At 40.4% G+C, this 26126-nt stretch overlaps 1 protein-coding gene across 1 annotated transcript; it reads right to left on the bottom strand.

Annotated features, from left to right (window-relative positions):
* Positions 1-5412: 5412 nt before the first annotated feature.
* On the bottom strand, positions 5413-22050 carry TFAM (transcription factor A, mitochondrial). The gene is made up of 7 exons (XM_032609026.1): positions 21638-22050; positions 20948-21066; positions 19602-19672; positions 19034-19183; positions 15475-15570; positions 9794-9850; positions 5413-8353 (listed from the first exon to the last, which is right to left on the bottom strand). The coding sequence occupies exons 1-7, from the start codon at positions 21736-21738 to the stop codon at positions 8225-8227; spliced, it is 723 nt and encodes a 240-aa protein (XP_032464917.1). The 5' UTR covers positions 21739-22050; the 3' UTR covers positions 5413-8224.
* Between the last annotated feature and the right edge of the window lie 4076 nt (positions 22051-26126).

Below are 26126 nucleotides of genomic sequence, written 5' to 3' on the forward strand. Positions count from 1 at the left end.
AATCAGAACCATTGAAAACACACAGGCTGGACAGTTCATACCAGCCCCAGAACTAACCATTATGAACTATGATCCCAGACCCCCGAAGAGACACCAAGAATCCCAGAAATACAAGTGCCCCATGAGAAAAGAGTCCACATTATACTTGACAGAGATGTCCTTCGGCTCAGTGCAGGGACGGGCACAACGTTTAGGCAGAATTGTTTTTTTAGGGAGGAAGCAGATGTGAATGTGCCTCCTCCGCCGGCTCTGAGGTCTTGAGGCACTCGCTAGCCACTGAGTCAGTTTCCGTGCCTAATACAGTGGGAGGGCGAGGAGTCCCTGCCATCCTCACCGAGTGCGCTGCGGCCTCAGAACAGTGGCCGCCAACACTACGGCGCCCTCTCTGGGGACCCGCAGGCGCGGGTAAGCGTACAAGGACCGGACTCGAACAAGCCACTACAGCAGCAGCTGCCGCTGGCCGGGATAGGGGCCTGAACCCCGCCCCTCCCTCAAGCTCTGCCGCCTGTCGCACCGGCCCAGCGCCAACCGCGCTCCAGTGCCCGCCGCACCCCGACTGAGGCTGCGCACAGGGCGGCGCATGCGCCAGAGGGCCTGTCGACCCTGAAGGTGTTACCCCCGACCGGCCTTGCGGCTGGAGCCCCGCCCCGGAGCTGGGGGTGGGACCTGAGCCACCTTGATCGCAGCCTGGGAGCCGGTGTGAGGCGGTTGCTGCGCTAGTCCAGACGGTGACGCGGATGGAAGGGAAGACCAGAGAAGAGACCCGCAGTGCAAACTTTGAAAACAAACCTGGTGGTAGCAGGGCTTCTCCCAGGAAGGCACAGCAGCCCAGTGCTGGTGGCATTGGCGGTAGTAGTAATCATGATAAAGTGTGATGATGCCAGCTTCTCAAAATTACTTGTGAGAAATGGAATATTGCCTGCCATGTCAGTAAACAAAGGAGGTCATAGTCATCAACGGTCATAGTCATCAACGATTGCAGCCACCTCCGAGGGTGAGCCGGTGAGCCCTGAGGGAACTTAGAAAGGAAACAATACCTGCCATGTAGCAGCCATCGGCTGCAGCCACTCCCCACAGTGAGACCTGAGGAAACTCGAAAACACAGGATACTGGCCCCAGATCGCTGAGGTGCGTATCAAAGGAATGGTTTCAGTGAGCCCAGACTCTTGCATCTTCCCATACGTAGAAAAGCGCTAAATTCCTTAACTTGAGATACCTAGTTTTTAAAATTATTATTATTATTAACGATAATCTTTTGTTCCGACTACCTGCCCTTTGTTGCAAAACTCCTATATATCCTGGCTTGCCCCTCGCCTCCTCAGAGCAGTTTTCTCAGGGTTACTTGAGATGCTTGCCTCTCCGGCTTGAAGTCCTAAGAATGTCAGCCTCATAAAACATAACTCTCAACTTTTAGGTTGTGCATTCTTTTTCAGTTGACACTTGCAATACACAAAATTGTTAGATGAGTAAAAATACAAACTGAAAAAAACTGGTTATCACACACAGCCTCATCTACCTTAGATAACATACACAACTATTTGACGTTTTACACAAATGGGATATTCAAGCAATATTTCAGTAAACGATATAAACATTTTCTTGGTCAATATATTTCCCAGTTCTTCCTTATCAAAAATTTCAAACAAATAGAAAATTTGAAAGATTCAGTGAGCAGACATATCTAGAGTCAATAGCTGATTTTGCCATATTTGCTTTATCTAGATGTCTTTACTTGTGATGAAACTTCAGCCCTGAGTGTGTCATCATGTATCTTCTAAGAGTAAGGACATTCTCCTACGTAATCACAATACCATTATCACATCTATAAAATTTAACCATAAAAAGCATCTAATATTCAAGTCCATGGACTTCCCTGGTGGCACAGTGGTTAAGAATCTGCCTGCCAATGCAAGGGACACGAGCCCTGGTTTGGGAAGATCCACATGCCGCGGAGCAACTAAGCCCATGAGCCACAACTACTGAAGCCTGCGCACCCTAGAGCCTGTGCACCACAACTACTGAGCCCATGTGCTGCAACTACTGAGCAAACATGCCACAACTACTGAAGGCCATGCACCTAGAGCCCATGCTCTGCAACAAGAGAAGCCACCACAATGAGAAGCCCGTGCACCACAATGAAGAGTAGACCCCGCTCGCCACAACTAGAGAAAGCCTGCACGCAGCAATAAAGACCCAATGCAGCAAAAATAAAAAAAAGCATCTTTGTTTTACTCTCGCTGTCTTTAGGATTCTCTAACTTTCAACATTTCAATTATGATGTCTTGGTGTGGATCTCTTTGGATTCAACTTGTTTGGGACTCTGTAATTCCTGTACCTGGACATTTTTTCCTTCTTCAGGTTTGGGAAGTTTTCAGCCATAATTTCATCAAATATATTTTCAACCTCTTTCTCTTCTCCTTCTGCAACCCCTATAATGTGAATGTTTGTATTCTTGATGTTGTCCCAGAGGTCTCTTGAAAAATCATTTTAAAAAGTTTTTCTTTTTGCTGTTCTGATTTGATTTCCTGTATTCTATCTTCCAGATTGCTTATGCATTATTCTTTATCACTTAATCTCCTGTTAATTCCTTCTAATGTATTTTTGTTTCAGTTATTCTTCAGTTCTGACTGGTTCTTTTTCATGTTTCATAGTTCTTTGAATTTCTCACTGTGTTCCTCTATTCTTTTCCCAAGTTTTTTGTGTGTGTGTGTGTTTTCTGTTTCGTGTGTGTGTGTGTTTTGTTGTTGTTTTTTGTTTTACTATTGCTTTGAACTCTTTATCAGGTAAATTATGTTTCATTCCCCTGCCCCGGGGTTTTCCCCCCCCCCCCCCCCGTTCATTTGAAATATATAACTCTGTCTTCTCATTTTGACTTTCTCTATTTGTCTCTACGAAATTAGGTGAAACTGTTACCTATTATGGTCTTGTAGGCATGTCCTTCTGTGGGAGCCTCCTTATGCAGTCTGTGTTAGCCCAGTGGCTTTGGTGGGAGCAGTCTTCTCCTGGGGTGTGCTGATGGCAGCTGCTTTGATGGGAGGTATGGCTAGTGTCCAAGGGAATAGAGCAGGAGTCAGATGTGAGCTGGGACTTGTCCCAGGCTTAGTGGTGGTTGTCACCCTATTGGGAAGTGGGACCAAGTCCAAGGGGCTTGAGCAGGAGCCCTAAGGAAGTTAAGTTTCTTCCTGGTATGATGGCAGTCTCTGCCTTGGTTAGGGGTGGTGTTGGGGCTGAGGGGTTGGAACAGCACTTCTGAGCTGGCTTTGCTTTTTCTCCAGTGCACGCACACATGCGTGATGGCAATGGCAGACTCCACCTTGGTCAGAGGTGGGGTCAGGGCCCAAGGGGTTGGAACCCCACCTCTAGGCTGGCTTGCTCTTTCCCTAGTACATTCGCACACGTGCAATTGTGGTGGCAGTCTTTGCTTTGGTCAGAGGTGAGGTTGCGGCCAAGGTGGAGTTTCACTTCTGAGCTGGCTATCCTTTTTTCCCAGTGCATACATGTGTGTTGGCAATGGCAGTCTCCACCTTAATGGGGAATGGTGCCAGTTCAGGCGGGACTGGAGTGGGATCCTGGTGCAGACTGGAGTGTACCCTGGGGTGTCCTGGCAGGCTGGCCAGAGCACCAGACAGTTTTCAATCTGCCGGCCTGTGCTGCGACTGGGAGCCAATCTGTGTGTGCTCTTCAAGAGTGGAGTCTCAGTTTCTTACAGCCCTCCAGTAAGCCCCAGTGGTTTTCAAACCAACTAAGAGGGCTGTCTTCCTAGTGCCAGACCCCAGGACTGGGATGCTTCATATGGGGTGTGAATTCCTTGCTCCTTAGAAACGATCCCAAGCCTGTGACATCCCAATCTTCTGGATCACCAGCTATGGATGCGGATCCTGGCTAGGATGCTTCTCCTCCCTACCAGACTCTGTGTACAACAGCCTTGGTTGTACAAGAGCTGTTCTGCTAGTCTTCAGGTCTCCTTCACGAAGAATTGCTCTATACATAGTTGTATTTTTGATGTGTTCATTGGGCTAGGTGAGTTCAAGGTCTTCCTACTCCATCTTGATCCCACCCTGTCTCCAGATCAAACAGATAATTTAAATAGAATCTTAGAGTTGGGTATAACCAATCAACTTTTTAATGTGAAGGCTGATGGTTGGTAGTCTCTATAGTAAAAAGTCACTGTGTCAGAACTGTATAATTGACCCTGAACATAATGGGTTTGAACTCTGTGAGTCTAACTTATATGCAGATTTTTTTCAACAGTAAATACTACAGTACTACATAATCAACGGTTGGTTGAATCCACAGATGCAGAACTGCGTATGTAGAGGAACCGTGTATACAGAGGGCCAACTATAAGTTATACATGGATTTTTGACCACATCCCTAACTCCTGCACTGTTCAAAGGTCAACTATACTGCCTTCCTTATTCTCCTCTTATACATGACTTGTGGGGGTGGAGAAATGAAATTGGATAAATCTAAAATTAATACGGGCAAAAAAGTAAATTCAATTATTTTCTTGCACATCACATGTAAATCAGACACCATTATGTAATGATGATTTAAATGAAATTAGGGTGTTTTGGGGTTCTTTTGGCAGTACGCAGGCCTCTCACTGTTGTGGCCTCTCCCGTTGCGGAGCACATGCTCTGGACGCGCAGGCTCAGCAGCCATGGCTCGTGGGCCCAACCACTCCGCAGCATGTGGGATCTTACCGGACCGGGGCACGAACCCGTGTCCCCTGCGTCGGCAGGCGGACTCTCAACCACTGTGCCACCAGGGAAGCCCTAGGGTGATTTTTAAATGTTTAGCTTATTAAAAATTCTTGTTTAGGGTCAATTTTAAGTATGTAGCTTCTTAGCCAGTAAAAAAAAAATTTTTTTAAGTATTTTTTAATGTGCTAGAAAATAGTTTGTTTCATGTATTTTCCATTAAATATAATCAATGATTTAATCAATTACCAAAAGTACTTTATTTGTGAACAATGTGAGAGACTGATACTAGCTTTGTATAGTTTTACTTACTGTTTGGAAAGTTTTACAAATTCAAAGTAATAAATATGTTCATTTCTTATTCTTCCCAAAGGTTCAATTTTTAAAAAAAGTATTTAAAAAACAAAAGTATTACTGCTTTAAAATTTCAAAACATACAGTCTGTGCTTATAACATTTTCAAATTTGTCTGTAAGAGGTTGGAGCTTTGAAAAGAAGAAGGGAGAGGGGCTGTGAGGAGAGGAAAGTTACGAGAGTATTCTTGAGAGAATTCTTATAGTAAAAAGATTGATAAAATTACGAGAAATAATGGACACTTATTACTTAACTATATAAGAACTTCTTGCTGCTTTAGCACAACCTGGTGGTGATTAATTTTAGGTATAGTAAATGTCAGAAAAATCAATAAAGTTTTCTAGTTACTTTAACTCTACTTGTAGTAATATCATTTTAATTCAGAAATTTAAATATACACATTCATAGCCAACTATTTAAAAAAAGAAAGTGGGATTTCCAAAAAAGGAGTTAGCCAAAAGCAACAGCAAAATTATATGATTACAGTAGGCTGAATCTGTATCATAATATCCCTTAAACATCAGAAAGTAAAATAATTACACACATACCCATCATCAATTTATTTCAAAAAATTTAATACTGGTACTCTAATGAACAAAAGTATAAACATCTCTTTATGACCAACTGCTCAGAAAAGCATAAACACTGCTTTCATTTCCTCAGCATCTTTTCCCTGGCACTATTCTTTAGCTCTTACAGCAATTACTTTGTTGGGTCAATTTAAGAGAAGTCTAAAAAGTAAGGTGTTATATGACTGGTCACTGGTTACTGATATAAGCTCTTATTCTTTATAACAATAGAATATTTGTGTATATTGTTAAACTGGATGGCATTTGATATATGGCATGCCAGTCTTCAACAGGTACTGAAGTTTATTAAGAAAGGTGTGAAATCAGATTATCCTAATATTTAAAGTATTAATGATGACATTCTTTTAGAAACAAAAACAAATAAAATGATATCATAAAATGGTTTTGCTCTAGCTCCTTTCACTGTTTCATACTTTTTTTCCCTATATTAAGATGTAAATATTTAAGAACTTACCAGACACTGAACTTCCCAGTATATTCGGGAAGATAAGATTTGAATGTGTTTGGTATAAAATGTTACAGGTAAATGCTAAAAGAGCTCAGAAAGTAATTACAAAGATGTGTTTTATACTACACTTGTCCTGCAGGTGTTTACATAACTAATTTCTCTACCTCACCCATTCTATAATATTCATTACAAACACTGACTCCTATCTGCTCCCTAGGCTCATCTGACGCACAGAACACAGTAAATTATTTGAGTGATTATTTTCTCCATTCTCCTGAGGATGATACAAAATCAGTACCATTCTAGATGCCATAGGGAATTAGGGCTTAATTCTCTCCTGGAAACCTAATTGAGAAAAGCCTGTGATAGACACTAGCACACGTCCTTTTCTTCCCTAACCCTTACTCCCCAAAATACTCTAGCCTCAGACCCAAGGTGCCTATCTACCTAATGGCAGACTTTGTCCTGTATTCCTATCCACAGGGGAAAGTTGTCTGAATACACTCAGCTTCATATATTTAAATCTTAGGCTTCTCTTAAGCTATATTTTTCTCTACAGTCCCTACCTTTGCCAAATTCGGTATGTAAAAAGTCATTTTTTCATGACTTTTAACTTATTTTCTATCCACAAACTACAAAAATCTCCCTTTGTTTCTGGAGATCTAGAACACACAATTTTTTGGCATAATATTTTGTATAATATAAATTTTGAATTCTTATTCTTGTGGACTGATGATGACAGAATATTTTGCTCAAAAAGCTGGTGAGGATTTTGAAAACCTTTGCTTGACTCTCTTAAGAGGATAAACAAAGGCTAAAGGATGGTAAGGTTTATATGCTAACTGGAAAATTCTTAAGGATTATTTTACTGAGCCATAGCAAATAATTTAAGAGCATCTCATTCCACACTGTACGGGTCAGTCTTTGCAGGCTATCCATCTCTGTAACAACTAGTCAACTCTGTCACTGTTGCACAAAAGCAGCCATAAACAATGAGTATGGCTGTGTTCCAATAAAACATTATTTATGGACACTGAACTTCATATTAATTTTCATGTGCCTTGAAATATTCTTTTTTTTTAACCATTTAAAATTGTAAACACAATTCTTACCTCACAAGGCCATGAAAAGCAGGCAGTGGGCTGGATTTCACCAACAGGCCAGAGCTGGGTCCCGTACATAGGTTTTTGTATGTTATGCAAAATGTTTAAAAATTACAGGCTCCAAATCTAGAGACAGGAGACTTATGTTTTTTAGATCTCTCATTTTAAAACTTATACCAAATAAGTTCTCTACTTTCTGGATAAATATAATCATATAAGAGAAAAAATAATTCAGAATACAAATTCCTACTTTAAAAAAACAAAAAAACAAAAACCCCAGAAAGCTGTAAAATGAATGTCTCACCTTAAAACATATAATTAGGAAACACTTAAATTTTTACTCTATGCAATATAAAACAATATGCATAGATATGGTACATAATTTTTTAGTTTTTAATTTAGGAAAAAAGATAATGAGGAAAAGGTTTATAAATTTCTCTATCCCTTTTATAAAAGTTGCAACTGACACCAGAAATCTCTTGCATGTACAACCGTCAACTCTGACTACAATATGAATTATACCTAGGATTTGAAATTTGCCAACATGAGTTCTGGACGCTCTATTAAAAACGAACAATTATATCACAGAACATTATGGGTTCTACAAGCATTGAGACACTTTTGAAAAGGAAGCTCCTGCCTCCATAATATAAGGAAACAAGAATATTCTTTCCATAGTCATAGAGTATAAAAAAACTTCACAGTCTGATTTACCTTTATCAAAGGTAAAATAATTCACGGTTACATTTCATGGATTATTTTGATGCTCAGTGGTTCCTAAACACAAAATACATTCCGCATGAACTCTTATCTGTTTGGGTTTTCCAAAGCAAGACACCAATATAAAATGTATTGAATTGGCTGGCAGAAGTCAACGGGCTAAAGAAAAGAAATTAAATATAAATGTTTACCAACTTTTATCCATTTTAATTTTACAACAGCTTTGGGTATTGAGACCTAATTGGTTTCTTGTGTCTATCCATTATGAACATAATTCAATCTTCTATTTTAATACTTCTCAGGGTCACTATTTTGCTGTGTATTTCACTGACCGTCGTACAAGATCATCTCGTCCAACTTCAACCATTTGTTCTTCCCAAGATTTCATTTCGTTATAATAACGAACTTTATCATCTTTAGCAAGTTGAATATATACCTGAGAAAAAGTATAATCATTAAAATGATTTCTTTAGAGGAATCTTTGCAATTAATTTCTGGAATGCCTTCCTATACATACTCTAGAAATTACCTTACTATTCTACATGTATAAGGGAGGATTGGAAACGAATGTTTTTGTGAGATAAAAATTAGATGAAAAAAGGTAAGAGATAAAGATTTTAAATATTAATGAAGTTGTTACAATTTCAGGGCTTGGAGTATGGAAAAGGAACTGGGGCCAGGTGTGACCACCACTGGATACAGTGACACTAAGTTATGAGTGACACTGTTTTAAATACCAATTTTATTTGCAGTAAAAAACTACCAGGGGGCTTCCCTGGTGGCACAATGGTTAAGAATCCACCTGCCAATGCAGGGGACAAGGGTTCGATCCCTAGTCCGGGAAGATCCCACATGCTGCGGAGCAACTAAGCCTGTGTGCCACAACTACTGAGCCCATGCGCCACAACTACTGAAGCCCATGCCCTAGAGCCCCTGCTCTGCAACGAGAGGCCACCGCAATGAGACACCCGCGCACTGCAACAGAGAGTAGCCCCTACTCGCCGCAACTAGAGAAAGCCTGCACAGCAACGAAGACCCAACACAGCCAAAAATAAACAAATTAAAAAAAAAAAAAAAACCTACCAGGGACTTCCCTGGTGGCGCAGTGGTTAAGAACCCGCCTGCCAATGCAGGGGACACAGGTTTGAGCCGTGGGCCAGGAAGATCCCACATGCCACGGAGCAACTAAGCCCATGCGCCACAACTACTGAGTCTGTGCTCTAGAGCCCATGAGCCGTAACTACTGAGCCTGTGCACCACAACTACTGAAGCCCACGTGCCTAGAGCCCGTGCTCTGCAACGAGAAGCCACCGCAATAAGACACCTGCGCACTGCAACAGAGAGTAGCCCCTGCTCACCACAACTAGAGAAAGCCCATGAGCAGCAACGAAGACCCAATGCAGCCTCAATTTATGTATGTATGTATGTATGTATTTATTATTTCTATATAAATAAATAAAAGAATCTGCCTTCCAATGCAGGGGACATGGGTTCAATCCGTGGTCAGGGAACTAAGATCCCACATGCCTGCCATGGGGCAACTAAGCCTACGTGCCACAACTAGAGAGAAGCCAGCGCGCCACAAGTAGAGAGAAGCCTGTGCACTGCAATGAAGAGCCCATGCTGCAACGAAAGATCCTGTGTGCCACAACGCAGCCAAAAATAACAAATAAATATTTTTAAAAATAAAATAAAATGAAGCCAATTAAAAAAAAAACTACCAAAAGAGAAAAGCCAAATTGGTTCCAAGAACATGAAAATAATTTTAAAATACTTTGTGTAATATAACATTGTTTTCACATGAATCAAGCCTTGCTCTAACATATTCTCATAGATATTCTAACTAGACACTTGAGACTAAAACCACACTACTTACTTGCTTTTGAGAACTAGAGAGATTTTTCCAGCTTTCATTTATAGTTTTCAGCTTTACCTGTAAAACAACATATTTTTAAGTACCAGATATAGGGATTTCAATGATTAAAGAAAAATATTTATTATTCATTCCAATAACAAACACTCAGATATCAAGAATCACAAAGATTCATCAATTCTTAACATTTTTTCTAAGTAAAAATTATTAAACTGTTAAAATGTACAAATATTAATGATATGAAGGTATTTAAAAAGGTATCTTTTTAAAATCTGAGATATAATTGACATATAACATTAGTTTCAGGTGTACAACATAACGATTAGGTTTTTGTGTATATTGCAGAATGATCAGAGTAAGTCTAGTTAACATCCATCACCTTACATGGTTACAAATTTTTGTGTGTGATGAGAACTTTTAGGATCTACTCTCTTAGCAACTTTTAAATGTGTAGTACAGTATCTACTACAGTCACCATACTGTACCTTACATTGCCAGGACTTATTTATTTACAACTGGAAGTTTGTACCTTTTGATCTCCTTCACCCATTTTGACCCCCATCCCCACCTGCCAACTCTAGCAAACACCAATCTCTTATCTGTGTCTATGAGCTCTTTTTATAAGATTCCACATATAAATGAGATTATACGTTGTCTTTCTCTGATTTTTTTTCACTTAGCATAATACTCTCAAGGACCATTCATGTTGTCACAGATGGCAAGACTCCCTTATTTATGATGGCTGAATAATATTCTACTGCATATACACATTTTCTTTATCCATTCATCCATCAATGGACACTTAGATTGCTCCCATGTCTTGGCTACTGTAAATAATACTTCAGTGAACATGGGGGTGTATATATCTTTTTGAGTTAGTGTTTTAGCACAAGGGTTCCCGTTTTACCGCGTCCTTATCAACACGTTATTTCCTGGGTTTTTTTGATAATAGCCATTCTAACAGCTATGAGCTGATATCTCATTGTAGTTCTGATTTACATTTCCCTGTTAGTGATGTTGAGCACCTTTTCAGGTACTTGCTAGCCATCTCTATGTCTTTCTTTGGAAAAATGTCTATTCAGATCCTTTGCCCTTTTTTTTTTTGTGGTACACGGGCCTCTCACTGCTGTGGCCTCTCCCGTTGAGGAGCACAGGCTCTGGACACGCAGGCTCAGCGGCCATGGCTCACAGGCCCAGCCGCTCCGCAGCATGTGGGATCCTCCCAGACCAGGGCACGAACCTGTGTCCCCTGCAACGGCAGGCGGACTCTCAACCACTGCGCTACCAGGGAAGCCCCTTTGCCCATTTTTTAATCAGTTTTTTTTTTTTTTTTTTGCTGAATTGTATGAATTCTTTAAATCATTTGCAAATATCTTCTCCCATTTGGTAGAATGACTTTTCATTTTGTTGATGGTTGCTTTTCCTGTGCAGATATTTATCTTTTTGGATTCAGAAACATTAATATTCAAGTATAAACTACATTCTGTCATAGACTAACTTCAAAGACTAAGTGTTCTATTTCCTCTCTGTAGCTTAAAGTTTTCTTCTAAAATTTGTGCCAACATGTTTAGGTGTAGTCATAGGAAAAATACAACACCAGTTCTTATTCTACTTAGCTGAACTTAACTATGTGACTTGGACAAAGTCATATTACCTCCCTTAGGCTTGGTTCTTCATCTATAAAATTAAAGGGATGCAGGGATCCCATAGCGGGAGGAGAGGCAGAGAGGAGAGTGAGTATGCTTCACACAGCTTGTGCTGTTGCTACCAGAGAGCAAAGACTGAAGGGAAAAATGGGTGGGTGGAGAATAAGGGGCAGAGAAGAGACAGAGGGATAGGAGAAGGAGAATGTGAGAGAAAGAGGGATATGGTTTGAAAAGTACCTGTTTAAAGCTAGGAGAATATCATTAGTGATTTTAAGGAGAAGTAGAGTTAAAACAATGAACTTTACTATTCTGACCAGAACTTTGACTGAATTTTATTTTCCTATTAAGAAAAAATGAGGTACCAGATAGTAACCGAGCCTATGTTTTGAATATTTTAAACTTACCTTTATAAACACATTTAGTATATTCAGGGACGGTTACTAAATAACTGTTCTCTTAGCTTCGGAAAGAATTGCTTTAATGTTCTCAATTCTTTCATAACATATCTTTTTCCTTATATTTAATCCATAGGGACTTCCCTGGTGACACAGTGGTTAAGAATCCGCCTGCCAATGCAGGAGACACAGGTTTGATCCCTGCTCCGGGAAGATCCCAAATGCCGCAGAGCAACTAAGCCCATGCTCCACTACTGAAGCCCGTGCGCCTAGAGCCTGTGCTCACAAGAGAAGTCACTGCAATGAGAAGCCAGCACACTGCAACAAAGAGTAACCCCCACTCGCCACATCTAGAGAAAGTCCGTGTGCAGCAACGAAGACCCAACATAGTCAAAAATAAATAATAAAATAAATAAATTCAAAAAATATATTTAATCCATAAAGTTTCACACTCAATGCATTAAACAATAATTTATGAAGTTGCATGAATAATCTTTCACCAAAAAAAATAAATCATGAAAAAAATTAAAGGGATGGAAAGACATGTACTTTTGTTGCTTCCTAAAACCCCATTAAATGAGCCCTTCCACCATGTGAGGACACAGTGAGAGGTGCCAGCTATGAACCAGAAAAGGGCCCTCACCATGATGGTGCCTTGATCTTGGATTTCCTAACCTCCAGAACTGTAAGCAATAAAGTTCTGTGGTTTATATAGTTTTTAAAATTAAACTAAAATTTCTTAAGGCATAAAAACCACATGGACAAAGACAACAGGAGAGGGCAGTACCAACACAGCATTTTGGAAGCTGAAAAGCAGGTGGAGAAATGATACCTAAACCCAAAAAAGTAAAAGGCAAATTGCTTTACAATGCAGAATTCTCAAGTAGCTCAGGAATTTGGCAGCACCAGACAGGTATAAAATAGAGGTGAAGGTCAGGCTAAAACATGAGATCGACTGAAAGTCTGTTTAAAAAAGAGGTTAAATCCCCACCATGGGCAGATTCTATGATACTCATCCTCTTAAAAGGGTAAAATAGTTACTCTGTGGATGCCCAGTACAGTTGGGGCAACGGTAACATGCTGGAAACAGGGAGATTAAGTGAAAATGTATATCCCAGAAAGAAATGCAAAAAAGGCCAAGAGAAAACAATACAGAAAAGCTAAGAAAACTAGAGGACCAGTTCAGAAGATGCATAAACAAATAATAAGAGTTCCAGAGAGTCAGAACAAAGAAAAAAGAGAAGGGGAGAAAAAAGAAAACAGATCACAGTCAAAAGACCAACAATCAAAACAGCTTTATACTTCTCGAAAACAATTTAAAAAGCTACCAGAGAAAGGAGCAATATTTTTTAATTTTTCAAAGAACATGATTTCCTAGAATTCTATGTCAAGTCAAACTATCAAACAAATGTAGACATTTTTAGACATGTAAGAACTCAAAAAATTAATCTCCCATGTACTCTTACTGGGGGAGATGCTGTAATAGAATCAGTAAACCAAGAAAGACAACAGAAGAAGCAAAAGCACCACAAGGATGATGATGAAGATCCAGGATGTCAGCTATGCACTAAGCACAGAAGGCAACAACCAAACTGGAACAAATCAGAGGTTCCGGATTGAAACTGACAGAATATTTAATGCATCTAAATGTACTCAAAGCTAGTGAATATTGAAGAATTTGGGTGGAATTATGGATAGTACATAAAAAACTAAGCAAATACAAAAACAAGACATGGGGCTTCCTTGGTGGCACAGTGGTTGAGAGTCCACCTGCCAATGCAGGGGACACGGATTCGTGCCCCGATCTGGGAAGATCCCACATGCCGCGGAGCAGCTGGGCCCGTGAGCCATGGCTGCTGAGCCTGCGCGTCCAGAGCCTGTGCTCCGCAACGGGAGAGCCCACAACAGTGAGAGGCCCGCGTACCGCCAAAAAAAAGACAATCAATTTCAGGGAAAGTTTTGCAAGAAAGGAAAAATAATCATAGCAAATGGAACACCTCAGCTATGAATATGGTTTACATTATCATAATAATGTTAAGTACTCTATATTGATCTAAACAAAATTATGATAACTATATTGGGGGGTAGGATGATGGAAATGTGAACAGCGGAATAAGAAAGAATTAAATGTTCATCAAATAGTGAGAGGTAATGCCTAAAATATATGTAATGCTTAGAATTTTTTTAAAAAATCAGGAAGTAACAATACAGAACATTATTTAGAGATATGGAGGTAAATACCACAAGAATCGACTAAAAGAGAATGTATTAGTCGTAAGGAGTAAGGAATAGACAGAGTAGAGTAAGGAATACGACAGCAGGTTAAACTAGTATCTTTCATAAGAAGTCTTATTTTGATTCTTTAAACTATATGGATGTATTTTTTACATGAATAAAAATGATATAATTGAGTTAATTTTAATTTCCAGGGATAAGGCCCAGCCATGAAGCTTCTGAAGTGATTCCAAGATGCAGTCAGAGTTGAGAACCACTGATTCAGGATTCTCAAGCATATAACCTTCTTATACTAATAAGAAGACTATCAATAAATCCAAGGTAAGTTAGTGACTGAGCAAATTCCAACTAAAAAAATAAATAGGCTTGCTTTTTTAGTAATGCAGGGCCATGGAAACTAAATTTAAAATCCCAACGGGAATAAATCAGTAAAAGTATATAGCCAGGAAAAAGTACATCACACATATACATTATTTAATCATATGTTCAACAGGATTTGTAAGATGATCTAAGTAACCCAAAGAGGCAGAGTGGCAAAAAACCTTCATCTCAGATTGACAAGAATTAGGAATCTGAACCGATTTCTCTTACCATGGCTTATTATAAAAGGAAAAATACAATTGTCAATTTGGAGCCTCTAAGAAGGAAATAAATGCAACACTAAGCCACAGCAGGAACAACAAGCTTTTTTTTTTCCTGCACATTCATATGACATTCACATGTGTAATACATTCCTGTGGGCAAAATTAAAATTTTATTAAAGGATGTAACATGAAGCCATAGGTTACACTCAAATCCCAGTACAAAATATTACACCTCAACCCTACTTTCCCAGTGACTGTAACACAGTTAAGAATTGCTGGATAGGGCTTCCCTGGTGGCGCAGTGGTTGAGAGTCCGCCTGCTGATGCAGGGGACACGGGTTCGTGCCCCGGTCTGGGAAGATCCCACATGCCTCGGAGCGGCTGGGCCCGTGAGCCATGGCCGCTGAGCCTGCGCGTCTGGAGCCTGTGCTCCGCAACGGGAGAGGCCACAACAGTGAGAGGCCCGCGTACAGCAAAAAAAAAAAAAAAAAAAAAAAAGAACTGCTGGATAAGAAGTCTCCAGAACTTTAACAACCCTATAAAGCTGAAAATTTTATGTTTTTTGAATTTTAAAAGTTGACTCTCTCTCTCTCTATATATATATATAGGCAACTACATATTCAAATTACTTGTATGTGGTAAGAAAAAGGATTCTTCTTTAAAAGAGATACAAGAAAGAGGGCCTTATTTGTATATAGTATTTGTTTATAGTAATTTACCACTTTTCTTCACCATTTGACATGTGGCACCCCTAAAATTTCCTGTCTAGGTATTTTAAAAATTAGAATAAACAAAAATTTTAAAAATAAACAGTTCTGTTTTACCTGTGATGTACCATCCTTAGCTTCCTGAAAACGTTCGGCTATAAAAATATTATAAGCTGAGCGAGGTCTTTTCGGTTTTCCAAGCATCGTTAACTCCTAAGTAATAAAAATGGAAGAGTGAGATAAAGTTTTAACCTGAGACTTAATTTCACCTACAGAAAAACTTTATTCACTACTATGCATTAAAGAATGTTCTATAAAGTGAACATTATGATTCTTATATAAAGTATGTGATTGTTCCCTCTTGGGGTCAGAATTTTTATAGTAATGTTTTGAAAATTCTAATAGATTTTGTGAGTTATGTTTCATACAAAAACATTTCCTTTACATATTATTTTCATGGTCTCTGTGAACTGAATAACTGAGCACATATGTACAAAATCTTTTTGTACACCACCATCTCCTTGGCCAAAGCACTACATGTCTCCACCACAACTCAAGAACATTAGAGTATGTTTAATAATCTCTCATTTCATTTCCTTCCCTGCATGTCTCTCAACCTTTAACCCTCAACAGATATGTTAATTTCAATTCTTTTTACTAGGTATCAAAAGGGGTCAGGGGGATGCATTATCTAATGAAAGATATTGCATCATCTTAACTTATTTAGTTGCTGAATTTGATAGTAATTTGTAAAATGATGGAGCTTTTAATGGCAATTTGGTTACAGTCAATAACAAACCCAACTTTCATTCATAAGTAAAAGTAGGGCTTCTCTGATTTACATGTAGAGATCACTTTCTTGGCCCTGAACCTCTCAGTCAGAAAACTAGGCATTTTACAACTTAACTATGCATTTCCCCTTTTGTTTCTAGAGCTACTGGTAGGGATTTCTCTCCTAGGTGCTTCACCTGCAACTTCCTGATTCCCACACGTCTCACCTACTCTCTAACTAGTTGGAACTGGGAATCTAATGGAAAGAAAAATTCCAACAGAGAGAAAGAAAACACTCAGACTTCAGGTTTCCGGTTCCACACATAAGGAGTTTGGAAGTCACCACTCCATCCTAGCAAGTATAAAGCTGAACAGACTGGAAAATCAACAACTCCTCTTGGATGCACAGAAGAGAAGACACATGGCAAACTGCTGCCCCCAAGATTGAAGAGACAGACAGAGGGGTGAACACAGGGAGTCCAGGCTTACTGCCTCGACTGGGTCTTCGACTGCAGAGACTCAGGAATGGAAACCAGTGCCGGGGAGGAAACTGAACTGCAGTTAACAAACTGCTGGAGGCTCCATGCGGACAACTCTGAGAGTTACCCAGTCATAGGAAGGACCTCACATTGTGAGGTTTATCCCCAGGAACTTGACCAGATTCCAACAGTAAATATCAAGAAAAATCCCCTCTTGCTTTCAGCAGGATGAGAGGAAAAGGAAACATTTTGAAATGCCTGAGCATTTTATTATTCTTAACAAGGCCTGCCCTCAGGGGAAACTAGTTAATCAGAACCTAACCTGCTGGTATACTATCAGAGCCTAACTGACTTCAATGAAAGGAAATACCTGACTACAGCTTATTCTAGCCATCCTGCACCACCTACAAAGGGGAGAAAAAACTGAGAAACACTTGTGAACTTCACAGTGCCAAGCCATAGGCTCATTAAAAGACCAAGACCTAATCACAGGACTGTAGAATGCTTCCCTTGTCCCCATGCCTCACCACATTACTAAGGCCTACATACAGCATTTCTTTTTACCCAGCACATCATGTCGAGCTATCAAGAAAAAATTTCAAGGCATACTAAAAGGCAAAAAACCTAATTTGAAGAGACAAAGCAATCCTCAGAACTAGACATGGCAGGGATGCTGTAATTATCAGACCAGAATTTTAAAACAACTGTGATTAATATGCTAAGGATTCTCTTCAGCTTGCAAGAACAGATGGGCATTGTAAGCAGAGATGGAAATCATAAGAACCAAAAAGAAGTGCTAGAGGGACTTCCCTGGTGGCGCAGTGGTTAAGAATCCACCTGCCAATGCAGGAGACACGGGTTCGATCCCTGGTCCAGGAAGATCCCAAATGCTGCGGAGCAACTAAGCCCGTGAGCCACAACTACTGAGCCTGCACTCTAGAGCCGCGTGCCACAACTACTGAAGCCCACGCACCTAGAGCCTGTGCTCTGCAACAAGAGAAGCCACCACAGCGAGAAGCCCGCGCACCACAACGAAGAGTAGCCCCCCACTCGCCACAACTAGAGAAAGCCTGTGCACAGCAACGAAGACCCAACCCAACCAAAACTAAATAAATAAATTAAATAAGTGCACAATCATTTTTTTAAAAAAAAAAGAAGTGCCAGAGATAAAAAAAAACACTAACAGAGGGAATTCCCTGGCAGTCCAGTGGTTAGGACTCTGAGCTTCCACTTCAGGGGGCACGGGTTTGATCCCTGGTCAGGGTGCAAGCTGCATGGCGCAGCCAAAAAAAAAAAAGGATCCTCGAAAACCCAAAAGCAAAGAGAACAAAGACTGAAAAGAAAACATAACAGAATATCCAACAACCATGGGACAACTACAATAGGTATAACACACATGTAATGGGAATATGAGGAGAACAGAGAAAGGAACAGAAGAAATATTTGACTAGGAAACCCCTTATATCTGCCCAATCCTCATTTCTGGTCCTCCCCACTCTAAATACTGGTTTGGGTGCACTAAGGAGAAAGGGAGAGCAAAAAAGGGAGAGTAAACCCTAGTTCTCAATCCTCCAAATACCATCCCTATGCGGAGACTGTTATTTCTCACTCTTAGTATCTTTTCTGGCTTCCTTTTACTAATTGGATCAGCAGTCTCAGATTACTATCATTGACATGAAATTGGGTGAGTCCTCAACCCGAGTGCTAGGAGGGCTTAAGACATTAGGGTTAGGGAGAAAGATCCTAGCACCTCACATTAAAGGCTAGAATCTACTTTTCCAGAGAAATAGTTTTAACTCTGATGACCCTTTTCTATTGTATACGTACTGGACCAGCAAGTTCTCCACCTCACACCTAATACTACAGAAAGATGTAGTCTAACTATCGAACAGTGGAATTTATAATGGATTAATACCTTAAGCTGGAAACCACTAATTTTGAAACATGTGGGGTTTTTTTTAATGAGGAAAAACAGGATTTCATCCTAAAGGTACTTATTTGATTAGATACAATAGGCACTTTTAAAAATTGTTGAGTTAATTCAGTCTATTCAGCAATATTCAGAATAAAATTCACCATTACCTATAGAACAATTCAAATCAGTAGGTTATTCTAGACAAGACCCAGAAGCAAGATTCTTGCTATTCCTGATTTGGCTGTTTCACAACTCTGTTCCTACAGCTTTCATGCCAGTCCTAACTATATATCTTAAATTCAGATGCACCCAGAAGTAGCATAAAGGGTTTCCAAAACAGACTCAAAGGCAAGTGGTCCTAGTGGCAGAAGGGAACTATCCTATTTTTTCCTAACTAGAGTACACTTGATGACATTCTGCCATGTCATCAAAATAAGACAAAAACACCTATACTCATAGATATATATATTTGTTATTTGCCAAAGGAAAAGAATATTTCAATGATACTCACTCTCTTTTTTATTAACGCTTTCTTTTTTAAACGTTTCTGCATGATTTCTTTTTCCAAAGACACCAGCTGACTTGGAGTTAGTTGTTCTTTAATTCTGTTTATCTCTTCTTTGTATGCCTGCCAGTCTGTCCTGTAAGCATCTTCATACGTCTATAAATAGAAAACTCATATAAGAAGTCAATAAACTGTTGTTGACTAATTAAACATAGCACACCTGTCAGAGAAAGACAACTGCATGACTTCAGTTGGTGGTTAAAGACAGCCTTAACCACCAAGTGAAAAATGTGCTCTTGGATCACATTTATAAGTCACATATTTTTCATATACATGATTACTGAGGTGAGAGTCCAGTAATTAGCCTTCAACCTCAAGTTGCTGCCAACCCTTCATCGCCACTCCCATACATCCATATTCTCATCATTTATGTGGATCAGAACGTATGAAGTTCCTTTGTAGATAATGGATGTTAAAAAAAAAAACTCTGGGTCATCTGGTAACTTAAAGGACATGACAGTTGTTCTTAACTACAGAATAACTGGTCAGCAATGTTGAAAACTTATATGCTTACCTTTTTCTCTGCATCAGGAAGTTCCCTCCATAGCTCAGCGATTTTTTTAATTAGCTCTGAATTTTTCGCATCTATGAAATGAAATAAAGTAAAAATTGATGTCACAATTTTATGTCTCAGGATCAATTTCTAAAGACTTCCAGGAAAGCATAATCCATTAGCTCTAAAATTAAGTATTTTTACAGATACCTCTATACCACACAACTTAATACAATGATTTAGCTTTTTTCTAACCAACTAATTTAAATACGATAAATAATTTAGTATTTTCTAACATTGTTAAAGTCTGTTATCTAATAATTAGGGATTATCACTTACCACCAAAATGGTCTTCAGAAATTGATTACTAGTTTAAGTCATTGCATAATCAGTGTCTACAAGCTTTTTACTTCACATTTCAATCAAAACATTTTTCATTTTTTCCAAGTCTTTCAGGAATTATTAAGTTCATTAAACCTGACTAAACAACAAAATATAGTCTTGATTCATGTAACACCACCTTGTATATCAATTACAGAAATACCATTTGCAAACAAACTAAATTATACTAAAACCAATTCATTATTCCCCATTGCCTTCCTCATCTTAACTGGAATGACAGGGTAAAAATGATTTAACAAACCACTTGTTAGTTTCAACTCCTACATTTTAAAAGATGTGAGTACTGAAGCATGTCTCTTAAACCAGTTCTTTATAAGGTAAGACTATTAACAGCTCATTTGATTTTCACAAGTGCCCTGTGATGTACTGCATGTGAAAAGGCTTTAGAAGTCATAAGCAAAGGTCAGCAATTACTAATTTAGTCATTATCTTTACACTGTAACCTAAATAAAGACCCACACCCTTTCTAGGGAGTCAACAAACCTCCTAACTGGAAATCTTTCAGGAACTCAAGAACTGACTTTCAGTGAAAAAGCTCCTGAAATTAACAGTAATTTGTGTAGAGCTTTAAAGTTTACATAACATGTCCACATAAGTTATTTCATTGCAACTTTATAAATAATTCCCAGTGGCAGAAGCAGGAGCTAAGCAAAAGGTAAAATGATTCATCAATGGTCCTCTGGGCCAATGGCAAAAAGGCCCAAAATTCAGCTTTTTCATCCTCTTTCCTGGGTGTTTTCCACTCTGCATGCTATTTTAAAAATAACTTTCACTAGTTCTCAATTACATTTAAAGCATTTTTATTTGGTAAAAAATATGTTATACCTATTTTACAGAACATCAAACAGAATGGTTATGTTTCTGCATTCACTGGATGCTTTGGTAGAGAAAATCAAGTTTCCAATTTAACTGCTTAGTGGCCTCTTTATTACATCAAAGAAGAGTATATAGCCCAAACTCCTCACCTGGGTTCTGAGCTTTAAATATGGGTAGCTGTTCTTTAGAAAAGCGAACGTATGAAGTCATAGGTTTCTTTGGATAACCAATGAAGTTAGATGAAAACCATCTTGGTACATTCGCAAAACTACATACAAATAAAAAGAAAATACCATTGTTAAGCATTTAAGTGCCCATATTCGTAAGGATCTGAACACAGATGCCAAACAAGATGTCATCAAGATGCTATATATCTGACACCTTCGACAAGAAATATAATGACATTTAAAATCCTGTCCTATCCAGAGGCAAAAGCTTGCAAAACTTAAATCTCAAAGCCCTTACCTCCTAGGAAGGTAAGACAGTGGAGGAAAGCGTGTACACCCCAGCTCCTGGGCCCCGCCTCCTTAATGCCTAGATGAAGGCAGGAGACTCTTGGAGCGACTTCAGAGGGGACGCCGAACCGGGTGCTCCAAGGTTAGACAATAAAAAGGGGCGGGGAGGAGGGGAAAGGTAGCCGGAAGCAAGGCACGGGGTACTGATGCAGTAAGGCCTGGTCTCAAAGCCACCATCCCCGTGGTAAGGTCGAGGTCTGAATCACAGGGCCAACTCGGCCCTGACTTTTTAGAAGGGGCAGAAAACGGAGAAAAGCGTCTACATTCCAACCCCAGGGGGTCCTGAGCCCTGCCGCCTCCGGAGGCGCAGGCGAGCAGTCCTACCTGAGAGGAGAGCGCAGTCGACTGCCACATCCCGCACAGAGGTCCGCTCCTGACTTTCCCAGAGCAATCAGCACGCCCCACACGCCCCGGAGAAGCGCCATTGCATCCGCAGACGAAGCACTGACCAGGCGCCAGTCTCGTACAGCGCCCGGGCACAATAAAACAACTCCAACAAGGACGACTTGAACCCGCGAGCTAACCCCCAAACTTGCTATCAGGCCCGCCACTCGCAAGGCACTATGGGACGTCGGTTAACATCCGGTTTAGATGCGGGCGGGGCAAGGAAGAAGGCGCGGGCGCCGTAGTGGGTTCCTTGGTGGGCGGGACTACGAAGAAGTAGGCGGAACTCGGGGGCGGAGAAGGGAAACCGCCGCACGGCTCAGCAGTTCCTCGAGGGGACGCTGCTGAGTCGCCTCTGCCCCCATCCGCAGCCCGCCCTCCGCAGCCAGTTCAGCCGCTGGCCCAGGAGGCTGAAGGAGGCACGGCAGTGGCCTCACCCGGACACTGTACTGGCTGGCCTGTGACGACAGGAAGGACTAGTACGTAACAGACAATTTTACCACAGTGTAGCTGTGCCGCCCACGCTTCATTGAGGTCAGGTTGCTGGGTGCTACGCGCCCAGCAGAGTCCCTCAGTTCAAGCAGGAGCTGGAGCTCAGAGTCCAAAATTACTGCCGAGGAGGGGGATGGGGCATGGTTGCAAACCTTAAAATGCAGATTCCCAGGCCTTGCAGCAGAGCCAGATTCAGTATGTCTGTGTGGGTCCCAGGTTCCTCAAGGTTTAACAAGTTCTAATGCCAGTGGTAATGGGACCACATTAAAGCAATACCGATCCGGACCATCACCCCATCCACTGTCACTACCGCTGTCGCCGTCTTCAAGCTTGACATCCAACCCCTGCTTAATTTGTGTGGAGGAGACTTTGGCTAGTTAGTTGTCCAGAGACTAGAGTTCTAGCCTCAGCATTAACGTCTTGATCCGGGAATGTCGCATCCCCTCTCTAGGATTTAATTCCCCCACTGCAGCTGAGGACGCTGGACTACGTCAGCGTTTTCCCACCCAAAGCCCTGAGAACGTGTGACAAGTATGCCTTGAGATTTTTTCTTTTTTTTAATACATTTATTTATTTTATTTATTTACTTTTGGCTGTGTTGGGTCTTCTTTGCTGCATGTGGGCTTTCTCTAGTGGTGAGCGGGGGTTACTCTTCGTTACAGTGCGCGTGCTTCTCATTGCGGTGGCTTCTCGTTGCGAAGCACAGGCCCTAGAGCGCGTGGGCTTCAGTAGTTGTGGCACGCGGGCTCAGTGGTTGTGGCTCATGGCCTCTGGAGAGCAGGCTCAGTAGTTGTGACTCACAGGCTTAGTTGCTTCACGGCATGTGGGATCTTCCTGGACCAGGGCTTGAACCTGTGTCCCCTGAATTGGCAGGCAGATTCTTAACCACTTCTTCTTGCCACCAGGGAAGTCCTGCCTTGAGATATTGATAGATGTGCTGTACAACCATTTTCCATGTGGACAATGGCATGAAGAAGATTGGGAAGACCTAAACTAAAGCTATGGAAGGGTCCTTCTAGCTCTCACGTTCCATTTATTTCAAAGATAGCCACCTCCTGAAACAGCCTTTCCTCTGTTGGATAGCTTTGTTAGAAAATTCTTACCAGTGTAATATTGAGCTGAGAGTCTGTAGCTTTGAAACATTGATCCTTCGGTGCCATAGAAAATTAAGCCCACTTCTTCTTTTAAGTGGTAAGCAACTATCACCACTTCCTTTTCACAGATTCTCAGGATTGAAAGGGACCTTCCGGGTCATCTGTTCAAACCTCTCACCCTGTCATGGAAGAAACAGGGCTGGGTTGTATTGTTTGTTTTTTTCTGAGTACATACTATGTACAAGACCACAAACAAAAATAGACACAGCATTCTCCCCACCTGCAGTGAAAACTAGTGGCAGAGGCAAAGAAAGGAAGAGTTGCAGTACAGTGTCAAGATAAAGGTAAGTATAGGCTAGAATTCCTTATAATTACATTTTAGCTAATTTCTGAAATAATTTTTCTTTACATTTTTCTAGAGTGTTTTTATTCTTTCAGATGTTTGATATAAAGTTAAACTTCTTTTGGATATTTAAAAAGCTTTTTGTTGTTTTAAAGTGTCATTTTCATAAATCTTGCTATAAAGTTCTTATAAATCTGATCTATAACATTTCTGTTTTCATCAGATTCCAGTATTCTTTAAAACTCATATACATTGCAGTGATAATTTTATTCCAAACTCAGCATTTACACAGAAAATATAATTCTACCTACTTACTCACATTGTCTTTGAACAAAAAGGCATATGGCTTCATGTATATTTACTTTATAAAACTTGAAGACTTTTCCAGGGTTCTGTCCCTTTATTTTGTTTTAAAATTTCATCTGCTCCCAGTGTTTCAGTCCCAACTAACTTCAACTATCAGTTACATCCTCATGGTTCCCGATTTCATATTGAATCCAGATCTCTCCTTTTACTCTCACATCTATTGGGTTGGCCAAACAGTTCGTTCAAGGTTTTCTGTAGCCGTAAAATTTTACAGCAAACCCGAACGAACTTTTTGGCCAACCCCAATATATAGCCACTGGCATCTTTACCATCACGTTTCACAGAATTCACTATCTTTCCCCTATCTTGAACTCCTTCTCTTGGTAAGAGGCACCAGTATCCCATTGGAATCATGGAAGCCAATAACTTGATAAACTATTATATAATCTCCCTCATTCACACTCCTCACCCATCAACCAACTAATGATAAGTATTGCTGATTCTATTTCATTAGCCCCTCTAGTAAGTATTTCCTCCTCTTCCATCACATTGCTATAGCTTTTTTTTTTTTTTTTTTTTTTTTTTTTTTTTTTTTTTTTTATGCGTTACGCGGGCCTCTCACTGTTGTGGCCTCTCCCGTTGCGGAGGACAGGCTCCGGACGCGCAGGCTCAGCGGCCATGGCTCATGGGCCCAGCCGCTCCGCGGCATGTGGGATCCTCCCAGACCGGGGCACGAACCCGTGTCCCCTGCATCGGCAGGCGGACTCTCAACCACTGCGCCACCAGGGAAGCCCCTGCTATAGCTTTTGATCAGGCCAGTAGTGTGTTGGTAAATCAGCTTTCTGAAAAGAGAGCCCTAATTTGTAGTTTTTGCTGAGATCTATGGTGTAAATAAATACTCGCATGGCTGATTTCAAACCACCAACTGAATGTCACTGAACCTGAAGTTGGGAAGAGATATATATCATTGGCTTTTTAAGCCAGTACCAGTCAGCTCCTGTATGCCACTGGTTCACAATGGCTCTGCTATCTTTTCCCAAAATCTTACAGTAGTTTTCCTACTTTCTTTCTTTTTTTGGCTGCGTTGTGCAGCCTGTGGGATCTTAGTTCCCAGACCAGGGATTGAACCCATGGCCCCTGCAGTGGAAGCACGGACTCTTAACCAGTGGACTGCCAGGAAAGTCCCCAGTTTGCCTACTTTCAGTCTTACTTCCCTCCAAACCATATTTCACACTGTCACCAGGTCAGTCCTTCTAAAAGGCAAATCCCATTCATTCATTTGTTCATGAAGTATGAATGGAGCAGCAGCTCTGTGCCAGGCAGGCAATGATCACATTTCGGTACTTGAAATCTTCAGTGGCTCATGATTACCCACAGAATCAAGTTTAAATTCTCATATATGGCATGCAAGTCCTCCATGAACTGGCCTTTCTCCTCCCTCTAAAGCTTCATTCCTCCCTTCACCTTTGCTTGAAATAGTTTATTATTTAAATATCCATTTCTTGTCTGTTAATAAATACATCAAAGCACTTCAATTTGGCTCTGAGTTTACCATTGCATTTTGTGTGATATGCCAAAGTTATGGAAATTACTGGATAAGCATACAGACTTAGAAGTTAGATCTAAGTTCAAATCCCGTGCTTGTTATTACCTGTGTGACCTTGCTAAATGACAATCTCTCTGTCCCAGAGTTTTCCTGTCTGTGAAATGGGAACAGTGATAGTTGATTCTTAGGATTGTTATGAAGATTAAATTAGACAGTGTATAAAAAGTTCTTACTACAGTCCCTGACACAGAGTAAAAGCTCAATAAATAATAGCTATCTTTTTTTTTTGACCATGCCATGTGGCGTGTGGGATCTAGTTCCCTGACCAGGGATGGAACCTGTGCCTCCTGCATTGGGAGCACAGAGTTTTAACCACTAGACTGCCAGGGAAGTCCCAACAGTGGTTATCATTATCCTTACATTATTCATAACACTTATTATTAGCTTCTAAATAATTATAGATGTAGTATGGATTGTATCCAAACAAAAAAGTCATATTTGCATCACAGCCCTGTCTTTTATTTTGTCATTTCCTCTCCCGATTAAATAACATATGAATTATATACCAGCATTGCTCCTCCCTTCCTATTGAACTTTTAACATTTCTTAATTATTAGTGGTGTTTTGAGCATAAACACTATGGTAGGT

This window comes from Phocoena sinus, chromosome 16, assembly GCF_008692025.1.
Source record: "Phocoena sinus isolate mPhoSin1 chromosome 16, mPhoSin1.pri, whole genome shotgun sequence".
Classification (NCBI taxonomy): domain Eukaryota; kingdom Metazoa; phylum Chordata; class Mammalia; order Artiodactyla; family Phocoenidae; genus Phocoena; species Phocoena sinus.

What these genes read in the sequence shown, in the direction of transcription:
- TFAM (XM_032609026.1), bottom strand. Translation starts at nt 21,738, where the DNA reads ATGGCGCTTCTCCGGGGCGTGTGGGGCGTGCTGATTGCTCTGGGAAAG. An exon ending in ATTTAAAGCTCAGAACCCAG is followed by an intron (nt 19,673 to 20,947) that starts GTGAGGAGTTTG and finishes TTCATTTCATAG; the next exon opens with ATGCGAAAAATTCAGAGCTA. An exon ending in TCTCTAGTTCTCAAAAGCAA is followed by an intron (nt 8,354 to 9,793) that starts GTAAGTAGTGTG and finishes ACTTTTTCTCAG; the next exon opens with GTATATATTCAACTTGCTAA.